This window comes from Notamacropus eugenii, chromosome 1 (assembly GCF_028372415.1).
Source record: "Notamacropus eugenii isolate mMacEug1 chromosome 1, mMacEug1.pri_v2, whole genome shotgun sequence".
NCBI lineage: Eukaryota > Metazoa > Chordata > Mammalia > Diprotodontia > Macropodidae > Notamacropus > Notamacropus eugenii.
The window spans coordinates 515,150,398-515,175,711 of record NC_092872.1 but is presented as its reverse complement, the minus strand read 5'-3'; the positions used below and the strand labels follow the sequence as shown (position 1 = coordinate 515,175,711).

Here is a 25,314-nt window from a genome sequence, read left to right as displayed (position 1 = left end):
TGTGTTTTGAATGAATGAATGAAGAAAGGGATTTCTTTTAAGGCTCAGAATATCAGGACAGAGGTTAAACTGCAAGAGAAGACAGCCAAGAACAGTGATATATCTCAACAGAGGACACAGTCTTGGCCTGCTTCAGGCCCACCTCATTTAGCAAGCATAGGAAAAGGCCCTGAGCTTTGGAAATACATCGAAATGCATTTCCAGTGGGAAAAATTGATCAAGCCTCAGTGACAGAGCTTGTCACAACTAAACTCTTCGAGTAAGGGTAAGAAGGCCTAGGAAGTGGAAAGAAAATCCTACTGTGTTGGAAGGCAATCCTTCCAGTGTGCACACCCCACATTCCGACACAGCAGACCCTGGCAGACCAGCAGATCTCCTGTTGCTAAACACTGAGCTGAACAAAAAAAGGGTTGTTCCTTTTCACTATTAAGAAACTTCTCAGCAGAGATCCCTCTGGATCATTCAGAAAGAGCCACTCACTGCCCGATTGACTACTAAACCACTTGGCATACTCTAGGAGTGTGACTTCCCTATTCTATAAAGTCAAGTTAAAATCCAAATTTGGGATTTGCTCTTTTTTTTTCTTAACACTTTCTCCCCATTGCTTTTGTGACAGAACCATGTTCCTGTTGTCTTGGGCACATGTAAGCAGTGGTCACTGCCAACCTGAATTAAAGACATTCCTTTCTTTGCCATAGCAACCAGGATGATCTCATTGGCTACAGATCTCAGACTCAGGCCTGAAGGGCCACTCCTATATGATTAGGCCACACTTATTAAATGGACCACGTGTCCTCTTTAAAACAACTTCTGTAAAAGCTAGACCCTAGAATCGTAGGAACACTGATTTGGATTTAGAATCCATTAAGACCAAGCCCCTAATTTTACAGAAAAAGAAACTGAGTCATGGAAGAAGGGGGCAAGGATTAAAGTGCCTTTCTCAGGGTCACAAATTCTAAGTATCTGAAGTAGGATTCAAACTCAGGTCTTCCCAACTCTGAATAAGCATTCTATCCATCATGCCCCACATTTCTTTCTCACTTAACTCTAGTTCTTTACAGATATACACAGGCTAGTTCAATATAGCATGCTTTTGTAAGGATACTTCTAAATGCTGGATTAAGAAGTTCTCTTTCTTCTGAGGGGAATGTTCAACAGGTGAGAGCATTAAAACACAAACAGAAACAGCTAGCACGTTTTTTAAAAAAATAGGTAGAATGTTGGGTTCCTTCATACACCCTTATACCTCAATTAAGAGCATAGATTTAGAGCTGGTAGTGCTGGTAGGGATCATCCAACAGATCATCCAACAGATCATCTCACTGAACTGAGAACTACTCAGGTTAAGGGATTTGCCCAGGGCCACATAGCTAGTGAGTGTCTGAGAGGCATCACAATAACACACCTCTTATCACAGAATCATCTGAAAAGCAAATGCCATTTTAGACAGAAAATCAGACTTGCAGTCAAAAGGCCTACATTCGAATCCTAACTCCAAGCCATTCTAGTCCTGTAACAGCGAACAAATCACTTTACTTCTGGGAAACTCAGTTTCTTGTTTGCAAAATGGAGTCCATGCCATATTTCTTTGCCCATCTCACTAGATCAATGACAACAACAATGATAATGAGGAGGAGGAGGAGGAGGAGGAGGAGGAGGATACTATGTGCCAGTTCCTGTGCTAACTCTGTTATCACATTTGATCCTCACAATAACCCTGAGAGGTAGATACTATGATTATCTCAATTTTACAGATGAAGAAACTGAGGCAAACAGAGATTAAAGGACTTGTCCAAAATCACAAAGCTAAGAAGTGTCTGGTCTTCTTGACTCCAAGCCCAGCACTCTAACCACTGTACTAACTAGCTAGAAAATGCTTTGTAAAATCAGGAAGGACTATTCTCTAAGACTCCCATCATTAATCATTCGTATTATGTTCAGTAGTTTCCACTTTGCCTTTCTGTCCTTTTTATTTTCAAAAAGACTGAAGGCCGCTCTTTCAATTCTGGTGTTCCCAAAATCATACAGAGCTTCCCAATGAAAATATATACCTGCTGGGACAGCCTGACTCTGACTTGAACAATCAGCAGGAACCAGGAAGATAAGTAACTCTCAGCAGTGAAATATCATGTTCTTCACAGTAAATAAAAGTGGGTTCGAGTTCTGTTCCGAGAGATTGGTGTTGCTATTGTCAGTGGTAGTGGTGGTGATAGTGGATGAGGGTGGGGTATGGGGGAGAGGGGGGGCAGGAGTTTGGTGTGTTTTCCCTTAGCTCAGTCAGTCTACAATCTGGTAGAACTCTAACCTCTAGGTCAGCTTCCCCATAGAAGCCTGAGTTGGCTGCCTAAGTTGTATAGTCATTGAATCTACCCCCTGTGCCAGGGAAGAAGGAAAAGGAGATGGTCTTCCTGTCTGGGAGCCACAGCATCACATGCAGTTTCCAAGGGAGGCTTCATTTGGTCCCAAGGTAAGAGCCACCAGCAGGCCTGAATTCTCACAACGACCATATGCAGAGATGGGACACTGTTGGACAAGAGGATCCAAGCCTTCTCTGATTGGTTAAGTCATCTGAAAATGGGACCCGAGGAGTCACAAGGGAATCCCATTCACATCCTGTAGGGGATGGAAGACTTTCTTTTAGCCTTCTCCCATACCCAACCAAGCAAAGGCCCATAATTCTATGGCAATATTAAGTAGTACATGACCAGAATATAATTTAAAGACAGAATTGCATGTAGAGACTGAACAACTTGGGTTTAGAATCCTATCCAAGGGTTCAAGTCAAGAGCTGGGACCGTCTCCGTGTATAGAGTATTTGCTATTACAAGTGTTTCCAATTTTTCCAAGGGCCTTCTGGTGGCAAAGGGAACTCATTTAAAATACCAAAATCCCAGCCAAAGGTTATACCTTAAGGACTTACCTGCAAATATCTAGTCATCAGTTAACTAAGAATGGATTCAACTCAGAACCACAGAACATTAGAGCAGGACAAGACCTTAGAGCAAAGAATATTAGAGATGGACAAGAACTGAGAACATAAAATACTAAAGTTACAAGGGACCTTAAAGACCATATCTAACCCAACTCTCTTATTTTACAAAAAGGGAAATTAAGAGTCAGCGCGAGGAGTGATTTCTTGTCCTACACCTCAAAGCTAATTAGAGGTATAAGTGGGTTGAGAAGTTATCTGTCCTCAGAATCAGTCCTGTCTTCTTTACACCAACCTGAAGATGGAGGATATCCAAACAGTCTTTCACATCATTAAATATCTCTTTCTTGGCCTCATTTCTTGCTAAGTGAGGATCTGGCCTATTTAGGGTCAGGATGTGTGTAACCCCAATCTGTAGCTTGTTTTCCTTCTTAGTTGTACTGTACAAGAAAGATGTCATAGACTAGTCAAGGTCAAAGGGGTTCAGAGCTCAAGAGTATTTTCTTTCTTATAATTTTTTTATGAAATTTAGAGCTAAATGAGACCTAGGGTATAAAATAGTTCAATCCACTCATTTCATAGACAAAGCTCAGAGAGGTGAAGGAACAAAGGCCACATAACCAGTATATGGCAGAACCAAGATTTGAACCCAAGTTGTTGTTTTTTTTAACTACAATTCCATTATTTTATCTGCTAACACATGATGCCTGTCTCTATACAGAGACCTGATGTTTTGGGTTCAATTTGGCAAAGCGGTTATTGCCATAGATGTGATCAGGGCTTAACTGAGTCACTACTGAAGAATGGAAATTTCATATTTATTGAGGGGAACAAACTTGGGCTACAAGGTCTTTCCCAAATACCTTGGCTACAGTGTCAGTTTGTAGAGGGAAGAATCTGGATTATGTAGCTGGATGATTGTCTCCATGATTCCTCTACCATCATTATCAATGGAGAGGCTGTCACTAACTTCCCAGCCAAAATATAAAGTTCTAATAGTCAGAGGAGGTTCATTCAATATATGGTATTTGGTGGTCATAAGCACCTGATTCTGTTCAATAAAGGATGAATCTTGAATTGATCAAATCATAGGTTTAGAGCTAAAAAGGACATTAGAAATCAACTGCTGTTGAACTCAAAAGGAACCCTCACTGATTGCATATTGATTTAGAAAACAACTAGTTAACATTATCTGTTATATTGTATTTGTATGTGTTTTGTTAAACATTTTCCAAGTACATTTTAATCTGGCTCAGTTCCATTTGGGCATTTCAGGGCAGGTAGTGAGTTTGACAGCTCTGACCTAGTTTGATGACCTCATTTTACAGATGGAAAACTTAAATACAAGAGAGATCAAGTGACTAGCGTAAAGTCATTTAGATAGTGAGCAACTATCAGATTTAGAATCCAAACTCAGGTTTTCTGATTGAAAATCCAGTGCTTTTTTCATGACACCAATTATTTTAACATTGTGTTTTCATAGCTTGAAATGTAAACAGATTAAATTTTCAAAGCACAAACAAATTTTAAAAGTGAAAAACTGTAGAAATTATTGGTGGTAAGCAGCACTTTGGCATCTATAAGTAGAATATGATGAGCTATTATGCTGGCTGAACATTCAAGTATGGATACTTTGAAATTTCAATAATTTCTTCAAAGACACTGTATTGCATGTCTAATTGCAATTACATAACATCAAAATATTTGCAATTTGCACTTTTTTAAAGGATGAAACTGAGATTAATCCATTAGATTCCTATATAAAAAAAATTATTTCCTTCCATTATTTATTTCACCTATGTAGCTACTCCCTTGAGACATTCTTTATCAAACTCAGCCTGTTCTTAATCTAGCATTGATAATAACATTTTAGTATAATACTACAAGTGTTTATCATGCCTGCTAGAAAATAGCTTATCCAGAATGAAACTGTTTTAAGAACCCCTAAAATTTGTAATGGTGAGTTTTCAAATTACAAATTCTGACCAGGACTGTAAACCATTGGGCAGCAAGCCAGACAATGGTTTACTAAAGCATTAAAAGACAGTGCTACTGAAACAGGCATTCAAGTTTTGACCCATGAAATCAGTCTCCAAGAAATAAAAGTGGAATTATAGGTTGAAAGGTTGGGAGGGATCTTAAAGTGAACACACAGCTCCCTCATTTTGCAGATGAGAACTGGAGAGGTGAAGTCATTTGCTAGGGTCAGTCAGTAAATAGTAGAGCTGGGATTTGAATATCCAACTCCAAATCCAGCAGTCTTTCTAGTGTGCCATGCTCCTTCCCCGACTTCATCATATAAATCGCAAAGTCTGATTGACAGTATAGACTCATATTTGAGCTAGAAAAGAGAGCTCACCCACTTCAATGCCTTCATTTTATAGATGAAAAAACTGACCTCAGAAAGAAGAAGCGATTCACCAGGGTTATACACCATTAGTAAACAAAAGAGCTTGGACTATAACCTGGATCTTTTGACTAACATTTTCTATTTATTTACAACACATTGTCCTTTTTTATGTTCAGTCACAATATGCCAGAAGATGAGTGATACAAGAAGATATGGCTTATCTGGAAGTTAACTGCCTAAGCTGAGACAAAAACTAGAAAGATTAACCAACTCTGGGGGATGGGGGTGGAATATGGACCTGTAGTTTCACTGATACAGAGTACCAAGAGATGAGAAAACTTCCTCCTCCAAAGTACACCATCATCTTCTCTACAACCAATGTTCTCAGAGAAACGTCTAGAGCACCAACATGAACCTGAACCTAGATCTCCATGCTGCCTCTTTGTGTGTGTGTGTGTAAAATGTATATTCATATACATATATATCTGATTTATAACACTACATATATAAATAGCTGTATTTAGGATGAAAGAATTAATAAGCTACCTAAAGAACATGCAAATATAAAAGAATTAGAGCTCTAAGCTGTCTTTCAGAATGTTTAAAATTATTCTTCCAAATATAAAGTCATCTAGTGGGTCTTCCATTTCAAATGGGACCACGCTTAGAATACTTGAGAGGCAACATGCCATAGTAAAACACTTAGACTCAAGAAACACATCTCAGACATTGGCTAGTTGTGTGATGATGGGTAAGTTACTCTAAGTCTCATTTTCCCTATTTGTAAAATTAAAATAATAATAATAGCACTTGACTCACAGGGGTTTGCAAATCTTTTAATGCTATTAGATTCATATATATGTGTGTGTACATGCACAAATATATAAATATATGTGTGTACATACACAAATATATACATATATGTGTGCATGCATGCACATATATGCAGTGCTTTGCTCCATAGGGATGTTTAATAAATCTTTGTGGGATTAAACTGAATCCTATAAAGAAGAGACACGACTTCTAGGAAAGCCCACAAGCCTTCTCAGTGAAGAAAAACTTTGGGTCATTTAACATAAAAAGTCATGATGATATAATGGATAAAGAAATGGGTTCAAGTCTTGCTTCTGACAGAAATTGGCTGTGTGACTCTGGGCAAGTCATTTATTTTCTGTATTCTAAGCAACTCTGTAAGATTGTAAATTGCAGGGAAGATACCAATCTGCACTGGTAGAAGGAATTCCCTTTACTAGTAAAATGACAGATCCAGTCCCAATGATAATAATAATAACTAACATTTATATAGTGTTTTAAAGTTTACAAAATGCTTTACATATGTCACCTCACTTGATCCTCACAACAACCCTGTGAAGTAAGAGATTATTATCTATTTTACAGATAAGGAAACTGAAGTTGAGGGAAGTTATGTGACTTAATCAAGGTCACATGGCTAGTATCTGAGGCATGATTTGAATCCAGAGTTTCCTGATTCCAAATCCAGTGATCTATTCACCATGACTACCTGTCTTTCCCTGTCCCTTTCCTATTTAACATAAAACATTCAACAATCAATTAGGTTGACTCAATTTCTGCAATGTTCACATTCCTGGAGTTATGAGTGAGCTATAAATATTTTTTATTAACAACACCATGGTTTGAGATGAAGTCCAAAAGCAAAGGGAAGCAACAACCACATGGAACTGGAGGACCTAAGAAGCTGAGGTGGCCACAGTCCTTCCGGAGAATCAACATGCAAATGGAGAAAAGCTGGCATTACTCTCCGTGCAGCAGTGTTAGAGAAGCTGAACATCTGGAGCAATTTACTCCAGACTCATATTCTATGCACTCTGGGAGTTAGGGTCTCATAGTCTATGACTATAGATACCTGTGATGCTAGCTTGGACCGTTTGCAGACTCTCAATGGTATCTTTTCAAAGCAAAGAACACTCTCCAGATTGCGATTCTAGAATGCTGTTTTCCTTCACATGCTAATTATTTCCATCTTTGGCTAAAACAAAATTAATACTAATTACCATTTCCACACATTCAACTGATGGCAAACATAATAGAGTCAGATACCTCTCAGGGTAGAATGGATGTTGATAATGGAAAGAATAAACTTTCTATAGTCAAACACCAACAAAACTGGACCTCGGTTTCTCCATTTACAAAGTGAAGGTAGGGGACTAGGCCAGTGGTTCTCACACTTTTTGATCTCAGAACCCTTTTACACTCTGAAAAATCATTTAGAACTCCTCCCAAACAGTATTGCTTTGCGTGGGTTGGAAATGTAGATATTTGTTTAGTCAATATCTAAACATTTTAGTATTATTATGAAAATAGTTTTGACCTGTCCAAGTCCCTTAGAGGGTCTCAGGGACACTCAGAGGTTTCCAGACCATACTTGGAGAACGGCTGGACAAGATGATCTCTCAGGCCTTTTTCAGCTTTGCAGTTCTATAGTCTAAAGTTGCTTCCAACTGTAAGGTTTTGAGTATTTTAAGCACCTGCTGTGTTAAGTGTTACAGGGGATAAGGAGACAGAAGACTACCTCTGCTCTCAAGAAGCTCTGTAGCCAGTCTGATTGAGCACTAACTCTACCCACCAGAAGAAAAACAAACAGAAGTATGTGTGAAAGATTTGTTCTCCTACTGAAAGGATTTCCACTGGAATCATTACACACTGCCAGAAAGCATGCTTCAAAACCTGTCACAGTCTTTAAGCTGGTCAATATTGTCAAACATACTAAGCCTCCTCTTCTCAGAGGCCTTGTAAATCAGCCCTTGTCAGGGGAACTTGTTAACTAACAAAACCCAAAGAGGATGCCTCCCCCTCCCTCTGCTGAATACTCTTATGATTGTACAGTGTGACCAATCTGAGCTTAGCACCTCGCAGAGTGGGAAAGTCCCAGTGGCTCTAATTACACACATGCAGGAGCAGACCAATTACCAACCCTGAGGGAGGGCAAATCGCTTTTTTTTGAAGAGCCTTAACACAAGGCTAGCTCCCATCATCAAGGGAGGAAGAATGCACTGCACAAACTATTTAAGAAGTTAGCTCATCACTCTCCACTCACTGATTTGAATGATACACGCAGCCACAGAGCACTGGGAGGAAATGGGCTGGCCTCAAAACAACTAAGGAAAACCACCTTTAGAGCTGCCATCACATTTAACCTCTTCCTTGGGCTCTACAGAAGCATAAACAACCAGGGACTTAAGCCATACTGGCCAGTGTCTAATAGGCTAAATGAGAGGATTGGCAGCTCATTGGAATGGTGTCCATTAAGCTCAATTGGGACTTTTCCTTCTCAATATACTCTTCTCCATCCTTCCTACTATGCCCAGTACTACTTACTAGCCTCCATTTCCTTTTGTATTATATTTTGCATTTGTATTATATTATGCTAAAAAGTTTTAATATTACAATTTCAAAATTTTAATTTTACAACATTTGAATCATAAGATTTTAGAGCTGGAAGGGACTGTAGAGATAAAGGGACTTAAGAGAACTGTGTTCCTATCCTACCACCAATACTTGCTGTGTGACCATGGGGTAAACTTCCCTGTGCCTCAGTTTCCTCATATTTCAAAAGGGATAATAATACCTGTAGTATAAATTTGAAAGTTGTTCAAATAAGATTGCAAAGAATTTTATAAATTTTGAAGTGTGATATAAATGTTCATTATTGTTATCATGGAATTTGAGCGTGGAAGGAACCTTAGAAATCTAGTCCAACTCCCTCATTTTTCAGACCAGAGAAGTGGCTTGCAGAAAGCCATCAAGAATAGAAATAAAGAGCAGACGCAGAATTTGAACACACATCCTCCAATACCAATTGCAGCCAGCGTTACCACCACATCATGCCACCTCAGATACCAACGGGCCATGACTGGCTCTGCGGAAGGTGCTGCTTCACAATTACCTAGCCTGGCCAGAGGGCACCACCGGCCTGAGGCACTCGGGCTCTTCCCAAAGGAAAGGGAGCTTCAGTCCGTCGCCCCAACCCGGGCAGAAGCAGGCGCGCTCCTCTCGTCCTCTAAGGGTTAATGAGAGAATGCGAAGCTCAGTGCCCGCCTTGCCGCCTCCTTCTCACCTTGGTGCGGGAAGGAGAAACAGCCCCGGCCCCCAGGGTCTGCAGAGAGCGGCTGCAGCCCAGGGAAAGGGGACGGGTGCGGCCTGCGTGCCCCGGCCCCCTGCCCTGGCTGCCAGCCCGGAGCGGAGCCCCGCCTGCCGCCTGCTGCCTGCCCCAGTCTGACAGCCCAGCCCTCCCGGCCCCGCGCGGCGCGGGGCCGCCACCCACCTTCCACGGGGTTCATATAATCATATTCGAATAGGATGGAGAAGTCAAACTCGACCTGGGGGCTCTCCGCGGGCTCAGGGCCCGGGTCCCCCCTCTGGTCCAAATCCGGATCCTTCTCTGTGCCACTCATCTCGTGGGGCCGGAGAGGAGAGATCCCAAGCCTGAAGGGCACGGACGAAAGTGGCTGGCGGAGTGAGGGAGAGTGCAAGAAAAAAGTCCCCACCAAGACCTGAGGACTTGGCTCCTGCTCTGCTCGTGCCCCGCCACCCAGTCCGCTCTAGGCGTCGTGGGCTTGAGGGATGAGGAAGCTGCCGGGAAGCCCGGGGAGCCCCTGGCAGGGAGGGCGATGTGGCCGGCCGGGGTCACTCGCTCCGCTGGCTGGTGTCCGGGGTCCCCGCGGCGCACGTGCAGGCGAACAGGGGTCCTCGCTGGCGGAGTCGGGGATCCCCGTGGCGGCGTGTCCTGGCTCCGGGAGCAGCGCTGTGACAAGCCCGGGGTGCGGGGTGCCGGCTGAACAGTAGCTGCTAAGGCAGCTTCCTGCTCTGAGCAGCACCTGCTGCAACAGCCCCGGGGCGGGGACAGGACAGCCCCACCAGCCAGAGGCGGGGCCCGCCCGCCCGGGACCCAAGGGTTCGAGTACCCCGTCAGGAGAGGGGTGTCTTGCCTGCCCCGGCTTAGACCTTTCTTCCTCTAATCCTCTTGCTCTAGCGATTTCCTAGGTTTTACCTAAGCGGCAAACACATGATCACAAGATCTGACAGCTAGAAGGGACCTTAGAGGTCATCTACCCAAGGCTCTCGTTTGACAGAAGAGTGAGCTGGAGCCCAGAGAGCTGAAGCGAGTGCCCAAAGTTACACAGTAGAACTGAAGTCATGAACCAGTTGTTCGACTTCTTTGCCCATCTTCTCTACTCCCCCAAGACTATGTCCCCTACTTCACCCCCGCTAGTTAACACTTGTGGAGTTCTGGAATCTCATGATTGGAAAAGCTTAGGATTGAACTAAATGATCTCTAAAGTGCCTTTAAAAAAAAATCTAGAGATTTTAGTGGATTGCGTATGCCATGTGGCAGAGAAAAAGAAAGAAGGGAAAAGGAGGAATAAGAGAGAGAAGAGAAAGAAAAAAAGCAGAGAAAGAGGGAAAGATGGAAGGAAGGAAAGAAGGAAGGAAGGAGGGAAGGAAGGAAGGAGGGAAGGAAGGAAGGAAGGAAGGAAGGAAGGAAGGAAGGAAGGAAGGAAGGAAGGAAGGAAGGAAGGAAGGAAGGAAGGAAGCTCAATGGAATCTCAAACTGCTGCATTAAAAAAGGCTGTATGCCCAGAATACAGGTGGTTGGTTCTACTGAAACCTGCCCTGTTGTAGTCAGCTTTGATCACCACATTTTAGAAATTTTATGGACAAGCTGAAGGGCATTGAGAGAAGAACAAGAAGACATGGAAGAATTTCAGACTTATGATGAAGATTTGTTAAAGGAAATGAGACTGTTTAATTTGGAGATAAAAAGATGGGGTGGGGAAGGGGGAGCAGATGTGATAGCTACCTTCCAATAGTTGAAGGTCTGTCTCTGGGAAAAGCCATTAAACTTGTTGTTTTGCCCTAGAGCAAAAATGGGATGGATGGGCTGAAGACAGAGAGGCAGGTTTACTGAGTTCTGTGTAAGGAAAAGCTATTTAACAATTAGTTAACCAAATATGGAGTGAACCTCCTTGACTTCACATGACTAAGGTGGAAATATGTCTAATAGGATTGTACAGGTTATAGCCCATATCAGATTGGGGAGGGGGGAAGAGGAGGGAGAAAAAAATTTGGAACTCAAATCTTATAAAAGTGAATGTTGAAAACTATCTTTACATGTAGTTGGAAAAAGTAAAATATTTTTAAGTGGTGGGGGGAAAGAGAAGTCTTGACTTGCTTCTTATTAGAGGTCCTCAAGACAAGGCTGGATGACCACTTTGGGAAAATGTAGAAGGAATTCACAAAAGAGTTGTACTAAGTGGCCTTGGAGGTCTCTGCCAACTCTTGAGAGTCTATGGCTTTGAGGCTCTGCTCTGACTTCCTGTGAGTACTTAGAGTGTCCAGTGTCTGTCTGATACAAGATTATAGGATCATAGAACTAATGCTAGAAGGGACCTCAGAATCCTTCTAGTCCAACCTCCTCATTTTACAGGTGAGGAAACTGAAGTTCAGGGAAGATAAACGACCTGCCTAAGTCACACAAGTGACTTTGATAGTGTCAGAGTTGGAATTTGAATCCAGGTTCCCTCTAACCAGAGCCAGTATCATTCACTATACTATATATCATTCACTATATCTCTGTAGAAATCTCATCTATTTTATCCCTGACAGGTGGTTCCCCCTGCCTCTGCTTAACTACTTTTCTTATTGCTAAGCTGATTTACAGCAGGGCTAAGAATGTCCCTGGAGTTCCTACTATTTTGTTGCAAAGTTGAGGAAAGCTTCTATCTTATTCTAGAATCCAAAAGAACGCAAGATCACATCAGTCCCATTTGAGGATTACAAAGTGGTGGAAGGCTCAGGAGTGATTAGCCACCAACCTTCCAGACACAATATGTTCATACATTATAATAACAATAGCTAATATTTATATATGCTTACTGTGTGCCAGGCTAAGTGCTAAGTCCTTTACAATTATTGTCTCATTTGATTCTCATAAACAACCCTGGTAGGTAGGTGCTATTATCATTCTCATTTTACAGATGAGGAAACTGAGGCAAACAGAGGTTAAATGATTTACTCAGGGTCAAAAATACTGGTCTTCCTGACTCAAGGCCTAGCACTCTGCACCACCTAACTGCTCTCAATCCCTAATATTTTCTCGTCTTTGCAAAGATGACAAAGATTGTAAGGATCCTGAGAAATGTGGGGGCAGGTCTAATATTGGCAAACTTTGTGAAGAATCTTCCTCCCCTAAATCCTTCATCTGATATTTCATCATAGTGTGAAGGTGACCCTGAGCACCTGCCCATGGTATGTGTCAGAGAGCAAGGACTTAAGCCCACGTCTTCTCGGTTCAAAGGCAAGCCCTATACTATATCACACTGACTCTCTTAAGAGCCATTAATATGACAAATATTTAGAAGGCTATGGGGTCTGTTGGCTTCCAGTTTAGGATTAGTCAACACTGTGATGTGGCAGCCATAAATGCAATTCTAATTTTGGGCTGCCTTGTCCAGAATAAGAAAGAGATGAAAGTCCTGCTGTACAATGCCCTGGTCAGACCATATATGGAGAATTGTATTCAGTTCTGGGAGACAAATTTTAAGAGGAACATTAGTACGCTGGAGTGGATCCCAAAGAGAATAATTAAGATGGTGAAATTACTCAAAACAATCATAGAAGGATCAGCTGAAGGAACTGAAAACTATTTAGCCTAGATTAAACTTGTGGAATTGACTCACCATCCTCAGATGTTCTAAGGACTGTGTCCTATGGAAGAATAATCAGAATTGCTCTCCTTGGCCCTGAAAAGCAGAACTACTTTCTGCAGTTGATTGGTTTTTGTCCTTTGTTCTCAAAGAGAACCAAAATGACATCACCATGTTAAACTCAAGTTTCAGTGTGTCTGACTGTGGCTGATCAGACCAATACAAGTTCAGAATGCTCTAGCACAGATTGGGCACATATAGTCCGTGTGAACATTTGGGGTGGATACTCCAAATTTACGCATCCTATGTTTCCTTTGTGTTATCTCAATGCTGCTTTGCTCGTAGAGCACAGCACCTTTTCTAATGTGGGCACACCATGCTGAGTGGTTCTGTTCCAGTGTCTCCCATGTTGCATAATCAAATCCAAAGTTCTTGAGGGAGACCTTGACAGTGTCCTTGCATTGCTTCTTCTGGTCACCATGTGATCATTGCGAGTGTCTGCGGTAGAACTTAGAGAGAGGCAGATTTCAGAAAAGCTTCTTTAGGCTTAGTGCTAACAATGGAATCATCTGCTTCAGGAGTTTGATGACATATTCAAGAGATGATATCTGAGATGGTGAAGAGATTAGTCTTATGTGGGGCAGTAAGAGGACGCAAGAAGAAGAACTAATACGGAAGATAGATTGAGGAGAAGGTTGAGTTGCCAAAGCCAATATGCTCATTCATTAAGATTCCTCCCTACTCTAAAATTCTCAGATTCTCTGCTGTAGTGTTTAACCTTTGCATGATGGAGATAAATTTAGCTTAACCAAGTAAAAAAAAAAACTTTAACCATCTCTAGTGTAGTATGCAATAAGTATTGCTGGCACTGACCAGCCATACAGAGAATGAAAGACAGACACAGACCAAAAATTCCATCTTCAGTAATATATGCCCCAGATATGTACTAAAAGTTTTCAGATCACCTCCTAAAACCCTTTCTCAGTACCTAGACCGGTGCCAGTCAAACTTTTTATTGCTTGCAACACTTAAGGAGGAATCTGGCCACACTGAAAGTTTAGTTTGGCAACACTAGAAGAGAGTACAGAGATTTATGCATGCAGTTTCCCTTCAACAAGAATAACTATTTTGCTGAGTTCTTGTCAAATTCGAGATCTGATTTTTTTAAAGTTAGTACATACATGTGATAGGCAAGTTTTATTTATCTTGAGAATATTATACTTATCACTCTAAATATGCTGGGTAAGTAAAAATTATATTGAAAATTACTTCTGACATTTTTTAATCTGTAATAACATAGGATCCAAGATTTTGTAGTGAATCTAGCAAAATTCATCCCTTGAGAACCATGGATCTAGATACTCCTCTGTTTTACCACTACAGTGGAACAATCTTCCCTACTTTTGACTCTTTGTAGGTAAGAAGAGGTCCATGGACCTCTCCTTCTCCTAATGAACTGTTCCAAGATTCCGGGGAGCCTGAATGTCTTTTCTTGAAATCAGGCTAGGACAACTTACCAAGTGATGAGACCCAAGATCCAAGACTTCAGAGTAATTCAAGATTTGGTTGGGGTTGGGATCCATACAAAAAGTAATGAAAATGGTAAGCATTTATTTCTCCACCAGAGGCTAAGACCTTCTTAGCTTAATAAATTCACTTTTACCAAGAAGATTAGATTAAGACACGGATATGAACAAGAGATAGGTTACATGATTCATTGCACTGGGAGGTCAAACAGAGTGATCTGAGAGATTAAAATTCATCACTTCTAGTTGAGGGGCTCCAGGGATGTAGCACCTGAGATGGGCCTGGCAGAAGGGGAAAGATGCCAATAGAGATTGGGATTCTCAAAATCATGGAATTGGGGAAAAGTGGGATAAGTTTGGACAGCAATGAATAATCTCTTTTGGCTGCAATACATATTTTAAGGGAAGTGCTATGAAATAATGATGGAAAGGTGGGTTGGAGCCAGACTATTAAAAGTCAGGAATACTAGGCTAAAGAGTTTAAAGCTTGTTTTACAAGTAATAGGGAGCCACTAAAGGTTTTTAAGTGTGGGGGTAGTATGGTCTGAATTGTGCATTAGGAAAATTATTTTGTCAGGTACATAAAAGATGGTTTGGATGTAGGAGAAATTAGAGGTTAGAAGTCTATTATTGCTATCTTTGCAACAGATGATTAGAATTTGAACTAAGATTGCAGCAACATGAATGGAAAGAAGGAAATAGATTTTAAAAAAATTGTGAAGGCAGAATTAATAGAACTTTATAACTGGTTTGATGTAGGGAGTGAGAGAAAAGGAAGAGAATGGTTCCAAAGTTTCAAGTTTTGATGCTAGAGAATGATAGGGAAGTTTGGAAGAAAGGACCAGTTTTGCAAGAAACAGATAAAGTTAAATCAAATAGTGCTAGAGCTTTAGGATTCATACGAGCAGAGAGATAACTGAAATTGAGAAAAAGAGAGAGATGAAGGAAGAGGAGGAAGAGGAAAAGGAGGACAAGAAGAGAGAAGGAGAAAAAAGAGAGGGAAGAGTGGGAAAGGAAGAGAAGAGGGGAGGGAAAGGAGGAGAGGGAAGGGAAGGAGAGGGAAGAGGAGGGAAAGAGAGCGAAACAAGGACAGAGTCTTGTGAGAGAGAGGCACCTCTCTCCTAAGTGTACTTAGGAGGTAGAAGAAGGATAAGGAACTAAGGCCCGCAGAGATAAAAGGAGAATCAGGAGAGATCAGTGTTACACAAGCCAAAGAAGTAACAAGGAATATGAAAAGGAAGATGGGATGTAGTCCCACTAAAACCTCAGTCCTGATCAGACCATATCTAGAACACTGTTTTCAGTTCTAAGAGTTACTGAGATATCGAAAATACCTTTGAGTATCTTGATCTACTTGAAATTCTAAAGTAGAGGTTCTTAATCTTTTGTGTTAAGACCCTTTTGTCAATCTGGTGAAGCCTATGGACCCTTTACAGAATAATAGTCTTAAATGTACAACCTAAAATATATGGTGTTAGAAAGGAAATCAAAAGCTAGTGAAAATACAGATATGTTTTTTCTCATCCACTTTCACAGACCACCTGAAATTTGTCCATTGACCTTTTGTGAACCCAGATACCACCTTAAGAATTCCTGCTCTAAAGCATCTTGAACAATGATAACTATCAAAGAAAAAGACCTTAAGTGATGCTACATGAACTAGTGGATAAAGCATTATACCCTCTATCTTGAGCACCCTGTTAAAAAACCTATCCAAAATGCCATTAAAAAATAACTGACTAGCTAAAAGTAGTGCTTGATAACCTTCTGTCTCTCCAAATCTAAGCACTGTAAGCATGCATTTTGGCATCATCCAACCCTATCATCAGGGAGTAACCAGGGAAAGAAAACGCCATGGGCTGTGAGTTCACAGACTGAATTGCCTCCTAACTTGCAAAGCTAATAAATAAATATATAATTATAGATAAACAGATGAGATAGATAGATAGATAGATAGATAGATAGATAGATAGATAGATAGATAGATAGATAGATGGATGGATGGATGGATGGATGGATGGATGGATGGATGGATGGATGGATGGATGGATGGATGGATGGATAGATGGATAGGTGGATAGGTGGATAGGTAGTTAGGTAAGTAGGTAAGTAGGTAGGTAGATAAAAGGAGAGGTCTCTGGCAGGGCACTTCAAGGAATGGGACACTGCCACCTGGTTAGGTCTTCACTCCTGCCTTTTGTAAGCCAGAGTTCTGGCTTCAGCCTTTACTCTATGAGCACAAACTGTTTACCTTGAAACAGAAAACATTTCTCTTGCAGCAACCTGAACCTCTCCTCAAGGTGTCCTAGGGAAATGATGTCATTCCTTCACAGATTCAGACGTCACAGTATCATGGATGATGTTAGGTGAGTCATTTGGCACTAATCTTCTTTATTATTATTGGTATCCAATGGTAGGCAAGTCTACAGATGGGGGCCTAGGAGAGCATCACAGACCCCTGAAGAAGGAGCCAAGATTCCCAACCTCAGTTTCATACCCTATACTCTAAGTAACCACGCTAATCAACTGAATTTCTACCAGTAGGAGTAATTACTAACCATCAATAATTATGTACTTTAAAATCCCCAGTGTAAAATTTTAGTCCTGAAAACTCACATTACAAGAAATCCTCCCCAACCATAAAGCAGGATGTAGAATTGTGTCTAAGCCAGAAATTCAAGTTTTTTATTAGCCATGTTCCAAAAACTTTATCTCCCCACAGTTTAGGTACACCTTGGTATTCATTAACACTCCAGATGTTTATGTCAGATTCTACTGTCTGGGAGACTTAATTCCTAAAGTACATGTGCACACATATGTGTTTGTGTTTTCACATGTACATGCCAGGATACATAAAGCTATTTTCATGAGATGTGACTATCCTAAAAGACAGAGAGTAAAGGATTTCAGGATGTAGATTTCTTTCAGATCACCATTTTCCCACTGAATCATTCATAGGTATCTGTCTATCCATATCCCCTGAAGTGTTATGGTCCTAAAACTGCTTATGTTCTAAATAGATATTACAGCATGAGAAATTCATTTAAATTATTAGACTATGGAGGGGGCATGTCTAATTCTAACCCTGGAACAATACAAGAGTTCAAATAATTATTAAAGAGGTAAGATGATTTATTTGTCTCCTCTCTGTCAGGCCCTAATATTTCACCCCATTTCTGTTCTCCCTTCTGGCTTCCAACCTCCTATTGTTTTCTGATAGGCCCTATGCAACTACCGTTTGAGATTGGGAACTATCCACTATGGATAAACATTCCTTTTTCCTTGACTTGTTTCCTATTGCCCTCCTTCTAACTTCTTCTTTAACCTAAATAAAATCCTTCCATGCAGACACCACATTCGCTGCTTGCCTTTCTTTTAGAGATATCATCATCCATTCTTCCCAACTCAGTAGATGATGTGGAGCAACCTGGTATTCTCCTATGCTATTCCTTGACCATCCCACCACCTCTCTTCACTTCTTATTATTTAGATTCCATATCATTTGTCTATACTATCCTCTCTGTAAATCATTAGTATTTTGGGATACTACCCTACAGGACCCACTTCCACCTTAGTAGATAATATCAGCCCCCAACTTATATTTCTACTCTCTTCCATCCTCCTTGAAGACTTTAGCATCCTTCATGAAGGCAAGCCATCAGACTAATTAAACTCACAGTTCCTCATTCTCATTGACCTCATATATGTGCATCTCCACTCCACAGAAGCATGAACTTGCCATCACAGCATCCAGGAACTCATATTACTAATCACAGCTTCCCCTTTAAGATCTGTAACTCAGTGCCTCTCTTCTCTGACCACAATCTCATCTCCCATTGTTTTCATTCCATTGCCAAACATGTTCTCTGTCCTTACCTGAATCTTTCATAGCCCAACCAATCCCAACCACTTCATTCAGTCCATCAGCTTCTTCCTGGCTACTTAGGACTTCCTCACACTCTAAACTCAATGGTTAACTGTTTCATCATTGTCTTCTCTTGTACCTTGGATTCCCTCAAATGGTTGAGCTTCCTCTGAGTACTCCATATAAACAGTCAATGCTGGATCATCACCACTGCCCACCTTCTCTGATCCCACAACCCTCACATGCTGAGCCCTATCGAAGGAAGATGAAAAACTATTAAGCCTTCTTCTATTGCAGATTTGTGACATCTGATTTCAAAAGCTGGGTCCTTGTTATTCATTACTTATTAATCTTTCCATTCATCCTTCATTCAGAGGTAGCAAAATGCAGTAATACAAAGGGCATCCATGATGAGAATTTCAAATCATTATTTCTCTTTCTATTTTAGTATTCACCCTGCTTTCAACAATGCCAATCTGCTCTCTACCACAGAATTCAATCTTATAAACATCAGTATTCTCTCAGTGATTTTAGATTTCTCTGAGTCATGCAATACCACACTTTTTTTTGAAGAATCTAAATTGTAGGTAGATGTAATAAAAGGACAATGGAAAAAACCATTGTAGATATAAATAGGCAGCAATATGTTACCGGTAATAACCTGGGTGCAAGAAATGGTCAAAGGAAATCATCCAAGGTGAGTCTTACTAGAAAAGATGGAACAGTCATAGAAGGAATAAAGGATGATCAAAATAGCAATTAGTAATGATAATGATAACAGTAGTTAGCTAGCTTTATACAGCACTTCAAGGTTTGCAAAGTTCCATTTTCATTCTCTCATTTGACTCTGACAACTACTTGGAAGATGGGTGCTATTTTTATCCCCATTTTTTATAGACCAGGAAACTGAAGCTAAGGGAAGTTAAATGACTTGCCCAGAGTCACCCAACTGGTTAGTGACTAACAGGCATTTATTGGAATACATAAAATACATTTTTTAGCCCAAGAGAAAGCAGCCTCTGGCACATTAAACAGATTCTGTACACAGAATTTGTGAAAGGACATTAGTAAGAATTCTACAGTGTGAGAAGATGTGATGGGTTGTGGTCTGCACCAATACAGAGATCTATCAAAGATTTGTGTGTATCTATTGTATCTCCATACTAGATTGTAAGGTCCTTGAGAATGGATATCTTCTCTTTTTTTTCTCGTTGTAGCTCTTCCCCTGTCCCTGGTTAAATGTCTAGTACACAATCTTATGTGTGGTAGGTACTTAATTCATTTTTGTTTATTGTTTTTCCTATCCTTTCATTGTAAGCTATGGAACCACTGGTCCTTGTTAACAAACTTTTATATTAAAATTTTGCTTTTCCACCAGAAATTATTTTTATATTTACTTATTTGTGTTCATGTTGCTTGCCTCCTACCCAATCCTGTCTTAGGATGTTTTATTGCTATAAAAGCTAAAGACTAAACTAAGACCTTTGGGACACCCTGTAACATATAAGCTCCTTGAGGGCAGGGACTCTTTAGGATTTTGTTTTGTTTTGTTTTTTCCCAGCACCTAGCATAGCTTCAGGCACATAGTAGGTACTTAATAAATGTTTACTGAACTGAACTGCAAAGTTGAATTGAATTGTTTGGCCCAAAAAGAGCATTCAAAAAAAGAACTGTTGATGGATGGTGAGGTGAAAAGAACTTTAGTTTGGTGCCAGAAGAACTGAGTTTGAATATAGGCTCTAACCCAGGTTTACTGGAAACTTTGGTCAAACTGTTCTTCTCTGAGCCTCAGTTTCCTTATCAATAAAACAGGGACATTCATGCTTGCACCATCTCTCTCTTGCACTGTCTCACAGGGCTGTTGTAAGGACAGTACTTTATCTAAACAAACCTTCAAGCACAATAAAAATATGAGTTATTTCACCCAGTAGAAGGACTGGCCAGTCTGTTATCCAGAATGTGAAAAGCATGCCAGACTCTGATGATATGATATTAATGGGAGGAATAAAGGAGATGGAAACATTTGTACTAAATATCTCACACTAAGTGAATTTTAAGATGACATATGAGTAGTTGTTATCATTACCTGAATTTTAGATTCCTCCTCTGTAAAGTGGGGATAATAATATTGCACTCTCTACTTTACTGAGTTGTTATAAAGAACATGTTTTGTAAGCCTTAAATTACTATAAGAATGGAAGTTATTGTCGAATTAGGTCACCTGTGTAGAATCCAGGGGTCACTTTTATAGCAGTTCTATTGGCAAACCAAAGCAAATGGTGAATTTACCTCCTTCCACTACTGAAAAACAACTATAAGAAGAAAAAAGTGGATTTTACATGTAAAACAGATCAACAATAAGTCATCAGGTATACACAGTCATGCAAATACTCATGCCCAGAAAGAAATAAAACATCTTCTAAAGAAATCCAGATATAGGGAAGGAATGGCAATAGTTTGAATTTGTATACATGGATGTTAGGAAGGACCAGAACTTAATCCTTAAAGTCATGTTGAGCAACTCCCTCAGACTCCCAGGGGCCTGCTGCTCATTATCATTAGAAGTTCTGTTTCTGTGATATTAATCACATGTGCATTAGACAATCAGACATTTTTGGATCCAGACAAAAGGCTGATGATAATGAGAAGAAGCCCAGCTGGAATGAGAAATTCAGGAAGGCCAGGGCAGCTAAGAGTATGAAAAAGAGCTTCTTAATAGCATCAGAGAACGTCAGAACTAGAAAGAAACTTAGAGATCATCAAGTCCAGACCCCACATTTCCAGAAAAGAAAAGAAAATTAAGACCCCCCAAGAGGGGATATGACTTACCCAGTGTTATAATGGCACAAGTGGCAAAGTCTAGGTTATTAATCGGGGTATCCTGACTCCAAAGCCAATGTTCTTTCTCCTTGTTTATATTCCCTCCACTCTTGTTAAATAGCTTTCTTTATAAGGTGCCTGTGTTATTACCTAAAGTTGGCCAGTGCTTTTTGTCTGAGAGTATTCATTGTCTAGTGATGGTGATGAATATAAGCCAAATTTTATAGGCTTACTAAGTGTTTTCATTACAGTACTGTAAGGAAGTGGTAAAAGTATTATTATCCTTACTCTACATATAAGGAAACTGAAGATCAGAGAAGCTGAGTGCTTTGCTCAAGGCCACACAGCTCCTACATGGCAAAATTGGGACCTGCACTTTAGTCCTTTGATTACAAATTCAGAATTCTCTCCTTGAGAGAATTGGCCTTTCTGTTGTACAAATGGAGATAAAGAAATTGGAGTGGTTTAGTGGTTAAGAGGTTAAGAGTGGCTATGGCTTTCTTCATCAACATGGTGGATATTGTGGGGTGGGGCAGCAAGCCTGAATTAAGGCAATGGATAACCTAGTCAAGGCTCCTAACATTGACATATACAATTGACCCCAAAGAAGAGGTTCTGAAAATACTGTCCAAAGATATTTCACCTCTCTGGGCCTCAGATTTCACATTTGTCCAAGGGGAATAAAACATCCCCTACCTATCTCTCAGGCTAATCATAAGGCTTAAAGAGTAACCCATGTGACTGCCTTGAAAATCATGAGGTGCTATCGAGACACAATTAGTGATCTTTAGAGCAAAATCAACTCATGTGAACTCAAGGCATTATCTTTATCCTTTTATGATGAAATAGAGAAACAGTTGATATACTGGATAGAAAGCTAGGAGTAAGGAAGACCTAGGCTCAAGTCAGCCCTCTGACACATACTGGCTGTGTGATCCCAGGTCTGTCATTAATCTCGAAGAGCTCTAGGCAACTCCCTAAGTCTCTATGAAGTTACAGAAAAGGTGTCAACTGGCACTAATGCAAGGAGTCTCCTTCCCTGGAGATTTCCCTAAACCAGCAAAATCAGGAGTCCAAGCCCTTTTCTGATCCCTTTTATGAGAAATTTTTTTTAAAAAAAGTTCATTTCCTAAAATGAGCAAAGTATTTTCTATCTATGTAAACCCCTAATGGTCTCTACATTGTACTTTCAGATAAAAGTGAATAGACATCTTTCATAGTTTCTATTTGTCCCAGAGACTCTCTAATAAGGCTTTGCAGCAACTTAAGTATTTTCTTACTATGCAAATATTTCAATTTTCTATTAATAACCCTCCAGTCTGCGTGCAGGCACACACACACACACACACACACACACACATAGACATGCATACACACATACGCAAACGTAGAATTCAGCAGCCCTCTTAAGATAGCTACCCTGACCTCACATGAAGGTGGCCTGGGCTGCTTCTCAAATGTAGAGGCAGCCACGGATGACGCTGCCCTCTTTAGACATCCCATTCCAGCTCCCTTTGATGTGGAATCCAGCCTGGTATTGTGTTATGTGTGTACATTTGTGCTTGGCATGTGGAGTGTGGTTTGCACAGAACAATGTGGTGCCCTTGTTTCCCACTCACACACGCACACAGATCCTTCTGCACGTGTCCATGAAGTCAAAGGATAGGACATGGACACATCAAAACCTAACCAAAGATCCAGCTTTTAAGTCTAGAGTAAGAGGTTTTTTTCCCCTTCGCTATGTTTTAGCACATACAGAATTTGAAACTCCTATTAGGTCACACAGGATAAAAAGGATGCTCTTTTTTTTTCTCCCAGACTGGGAGCTGGATTTGGCATTTGTCCTGCCCCATCATAACATCAAATGTTAAGACCCAGTACATACGAGAGTAAAGTTACTTCCCCGCCTAAGCAGAGCTGTCACCTCATCTATCTGGAAGCATATAATTGATGCTATATTAAGGACATATTTCTTTGGCCACTGAAAAAGGGAGAACAGGCTTGACTGGTACTGGCAAAAATGCTGATCTTTTGGACATAACCCTGTCCTAAATGGTTCAAGTCAGCTAAAACTGGCATAAAAGCAGGCTTGCCCCACATTCCTACCTCATCTAACAAGGAGGCGTTCACCCTTATCCTGCTTCTGAAAAAGCACCTCAGCTTTATTTACTAAAATTGTCATTTCTTCCCCAAGAACCTTCATCGGCTATGCTGAGCACAAACACTACATTCAACCCAGATTTTATGACATGAAGCAAGCTCCTCCTCCATGGATTTCACTTAACTCTTCCATCTCTTCATCTCGGGAATGCCCCCATGCCGTACATGGAGCTCTTGTCTGAAAAAGAGATCAGATTGCCCTGGTTTCTAGTTTTTAAAGCCCAATTTATGATTGTATTACTAAAACCCCGACAAAATCCAGACCAGATGGAGTATTTTTATCTCACATTCTCACAAACTGGAGCCAGAACAAAGTGCAAACCCAATTAGTCCATCAGCTCCAAATGGTATGGTGTTGGGGCAAATGCTGAAGGCAAAAAACATAGAAATGCAACTGTAATTAATTCTCCAAACAAACTGATGGTACGTTGCACTTTAAAGCAGCAATCATATGCAATATATATGCATATGTATATGTGCATATATATATAGCATACATATGTATACACATACATTTATAAATACACATACATATATACACACTTATGTGCATGTGTATATAAACATATAAGTGTGTGTATATATACATATATATATGCCTGTATATATATGTCTATTAATGCAAAACAATAACCAGAATTCACCTGAGATACTCTGATGCTGAAACTACAAGAGTAGCTAACAACCTTCAAAATAAGTTCTGTGTTAGGATGTCAAGCCTGGTTTGTTTCAGAAAAATACAGAATGAAAAACTTGTGAGCTACCTGTACTTTAAAAAAAAATTAAAAATAGACTTGTAAAAAACCCTTGGTATTGAAATGGTTAAGTGCCCAACAGTTAGTTAGCAAGAGATCCCTCATGATGTTTTGTATAGAAGAAAATCCTTATGGCTGGGCTACTAAGAAAGAGTTGTTATCTATAATTTCATAGCTATAGAACATTGTCTAAATTAAGCCTGTATTTTCCCTCCCATCCTTAGGAAGAGAATGGTTCTCCCTTCTGTCCACCTTACCTCCTCACTTCTACCTGTGCAATGTGAAATAAGGGAAGTAGCACTGGAGCCAAACATGCTCCCAAGAACTTAGAGGAGAGGGTATAGAAGCAATCTTCAGGAGACAAAGGGAAGGTAAAAGGAGGGGTGGGAGAAGGGATGGAAAGGGAAAAAGAAAAAATAGATGGTGAGATTTTTACCTTGATCCATAGACCTCATGATGTGATGGTGATGGAAGTGTACCAATCTATACGCAGTCTCTCTCTGCATTTGGATTCAGGAGGAAAAAAAAATCAGGAGCAAAAGAGAGGGGGGATCAATCTTCTTTTTAAACCATATTCAACCAGTGGCTGCTGATTGAGAGGGAGCCCTGTGCTCTCCTCTTGGGAAGCTGAGGAGGAACCCGGGAGGTTCCGAACTGAGTTGAGCTCCTCAAGCAATGAAGTCAGTTCTGTAGTCTGAGATCTGGGTTACTAGAGAGGGAAAGGCGACTTCCTTCCCAGCGCTGAGTGTTTATAGTCTTTGAATGCTGTAAAATAACGGGATTCCCTCACTGTTTCCTCCTGTTTATCTAGTGCCATGGAAACCATTGGATCCACTCCATCTCCTAAACTAAGGGTTTTCCTGCAAACTTCACACTCAGGAATCCATGACGTCTCCCTGCTCCCAGCCAAGGCAGGCTCTGTGGCTCCCTTAGTCTAGCTGCACAAGCACTTAATTGTTAGGCAGAAAGTTAGAGAGGGAGAAATATGGATGATGTTGAAAGGGAGGGGGAGACAGGGGGGAGTGGGGAGGGGGGGCACCCAATGTGTGTGCGTATGCGCAGTGTACTCTCCAGGCAAACTTGTAGGAGCTATAGGACTTTGAAAGCTGGATAGCTTCTCTTCTTAAGTCTTTCACCAGACACCTTCTTCTCTTAGCCCCTTGCAGGCAGGCTGCTGCTTAGATTAACTCATCGCCCAAATGTAGAATGGCCTTATTTCCCCAG

General features: G+C 40.6%; 1 protein-coding gene across 7 annotated transcripts in view; it reads right to left on the bottom strand.

Annotated features, from left to right (window-relative positions):
* The window catches only part of NFATC2 (nuclear factor of activated T cells 2), a 190,241-nt gene extending 165,293 nt beyond the window's left edge, over positions 1-24,948 (bottom strand). For 4 of the 7 annotated variants that reach the window (XM_072633543.1, XM_072633542.1, XM_072633545.1 and 1 more), the window contains exon 1: positions 9,583-10,744. In XM_072633543.1, the coding sequence (XP_072489644.1) occupies positions 9,583-9,712 (130 nt within the window). In that variant the 5' untranslated portion in view covers positions 9,713-10,744. Of the gene's footprint in view, positions 1-9,582; positions 10,745-24,526 lie in introns of those variants that run through there. The other 3 variants (XM_072633546.1, XM_072633547.1, XM_072633548.1) reach the window with 2 other exon arrangements.
* Positions 24,949-25,314: the final 366 nt, after the last annotated feature.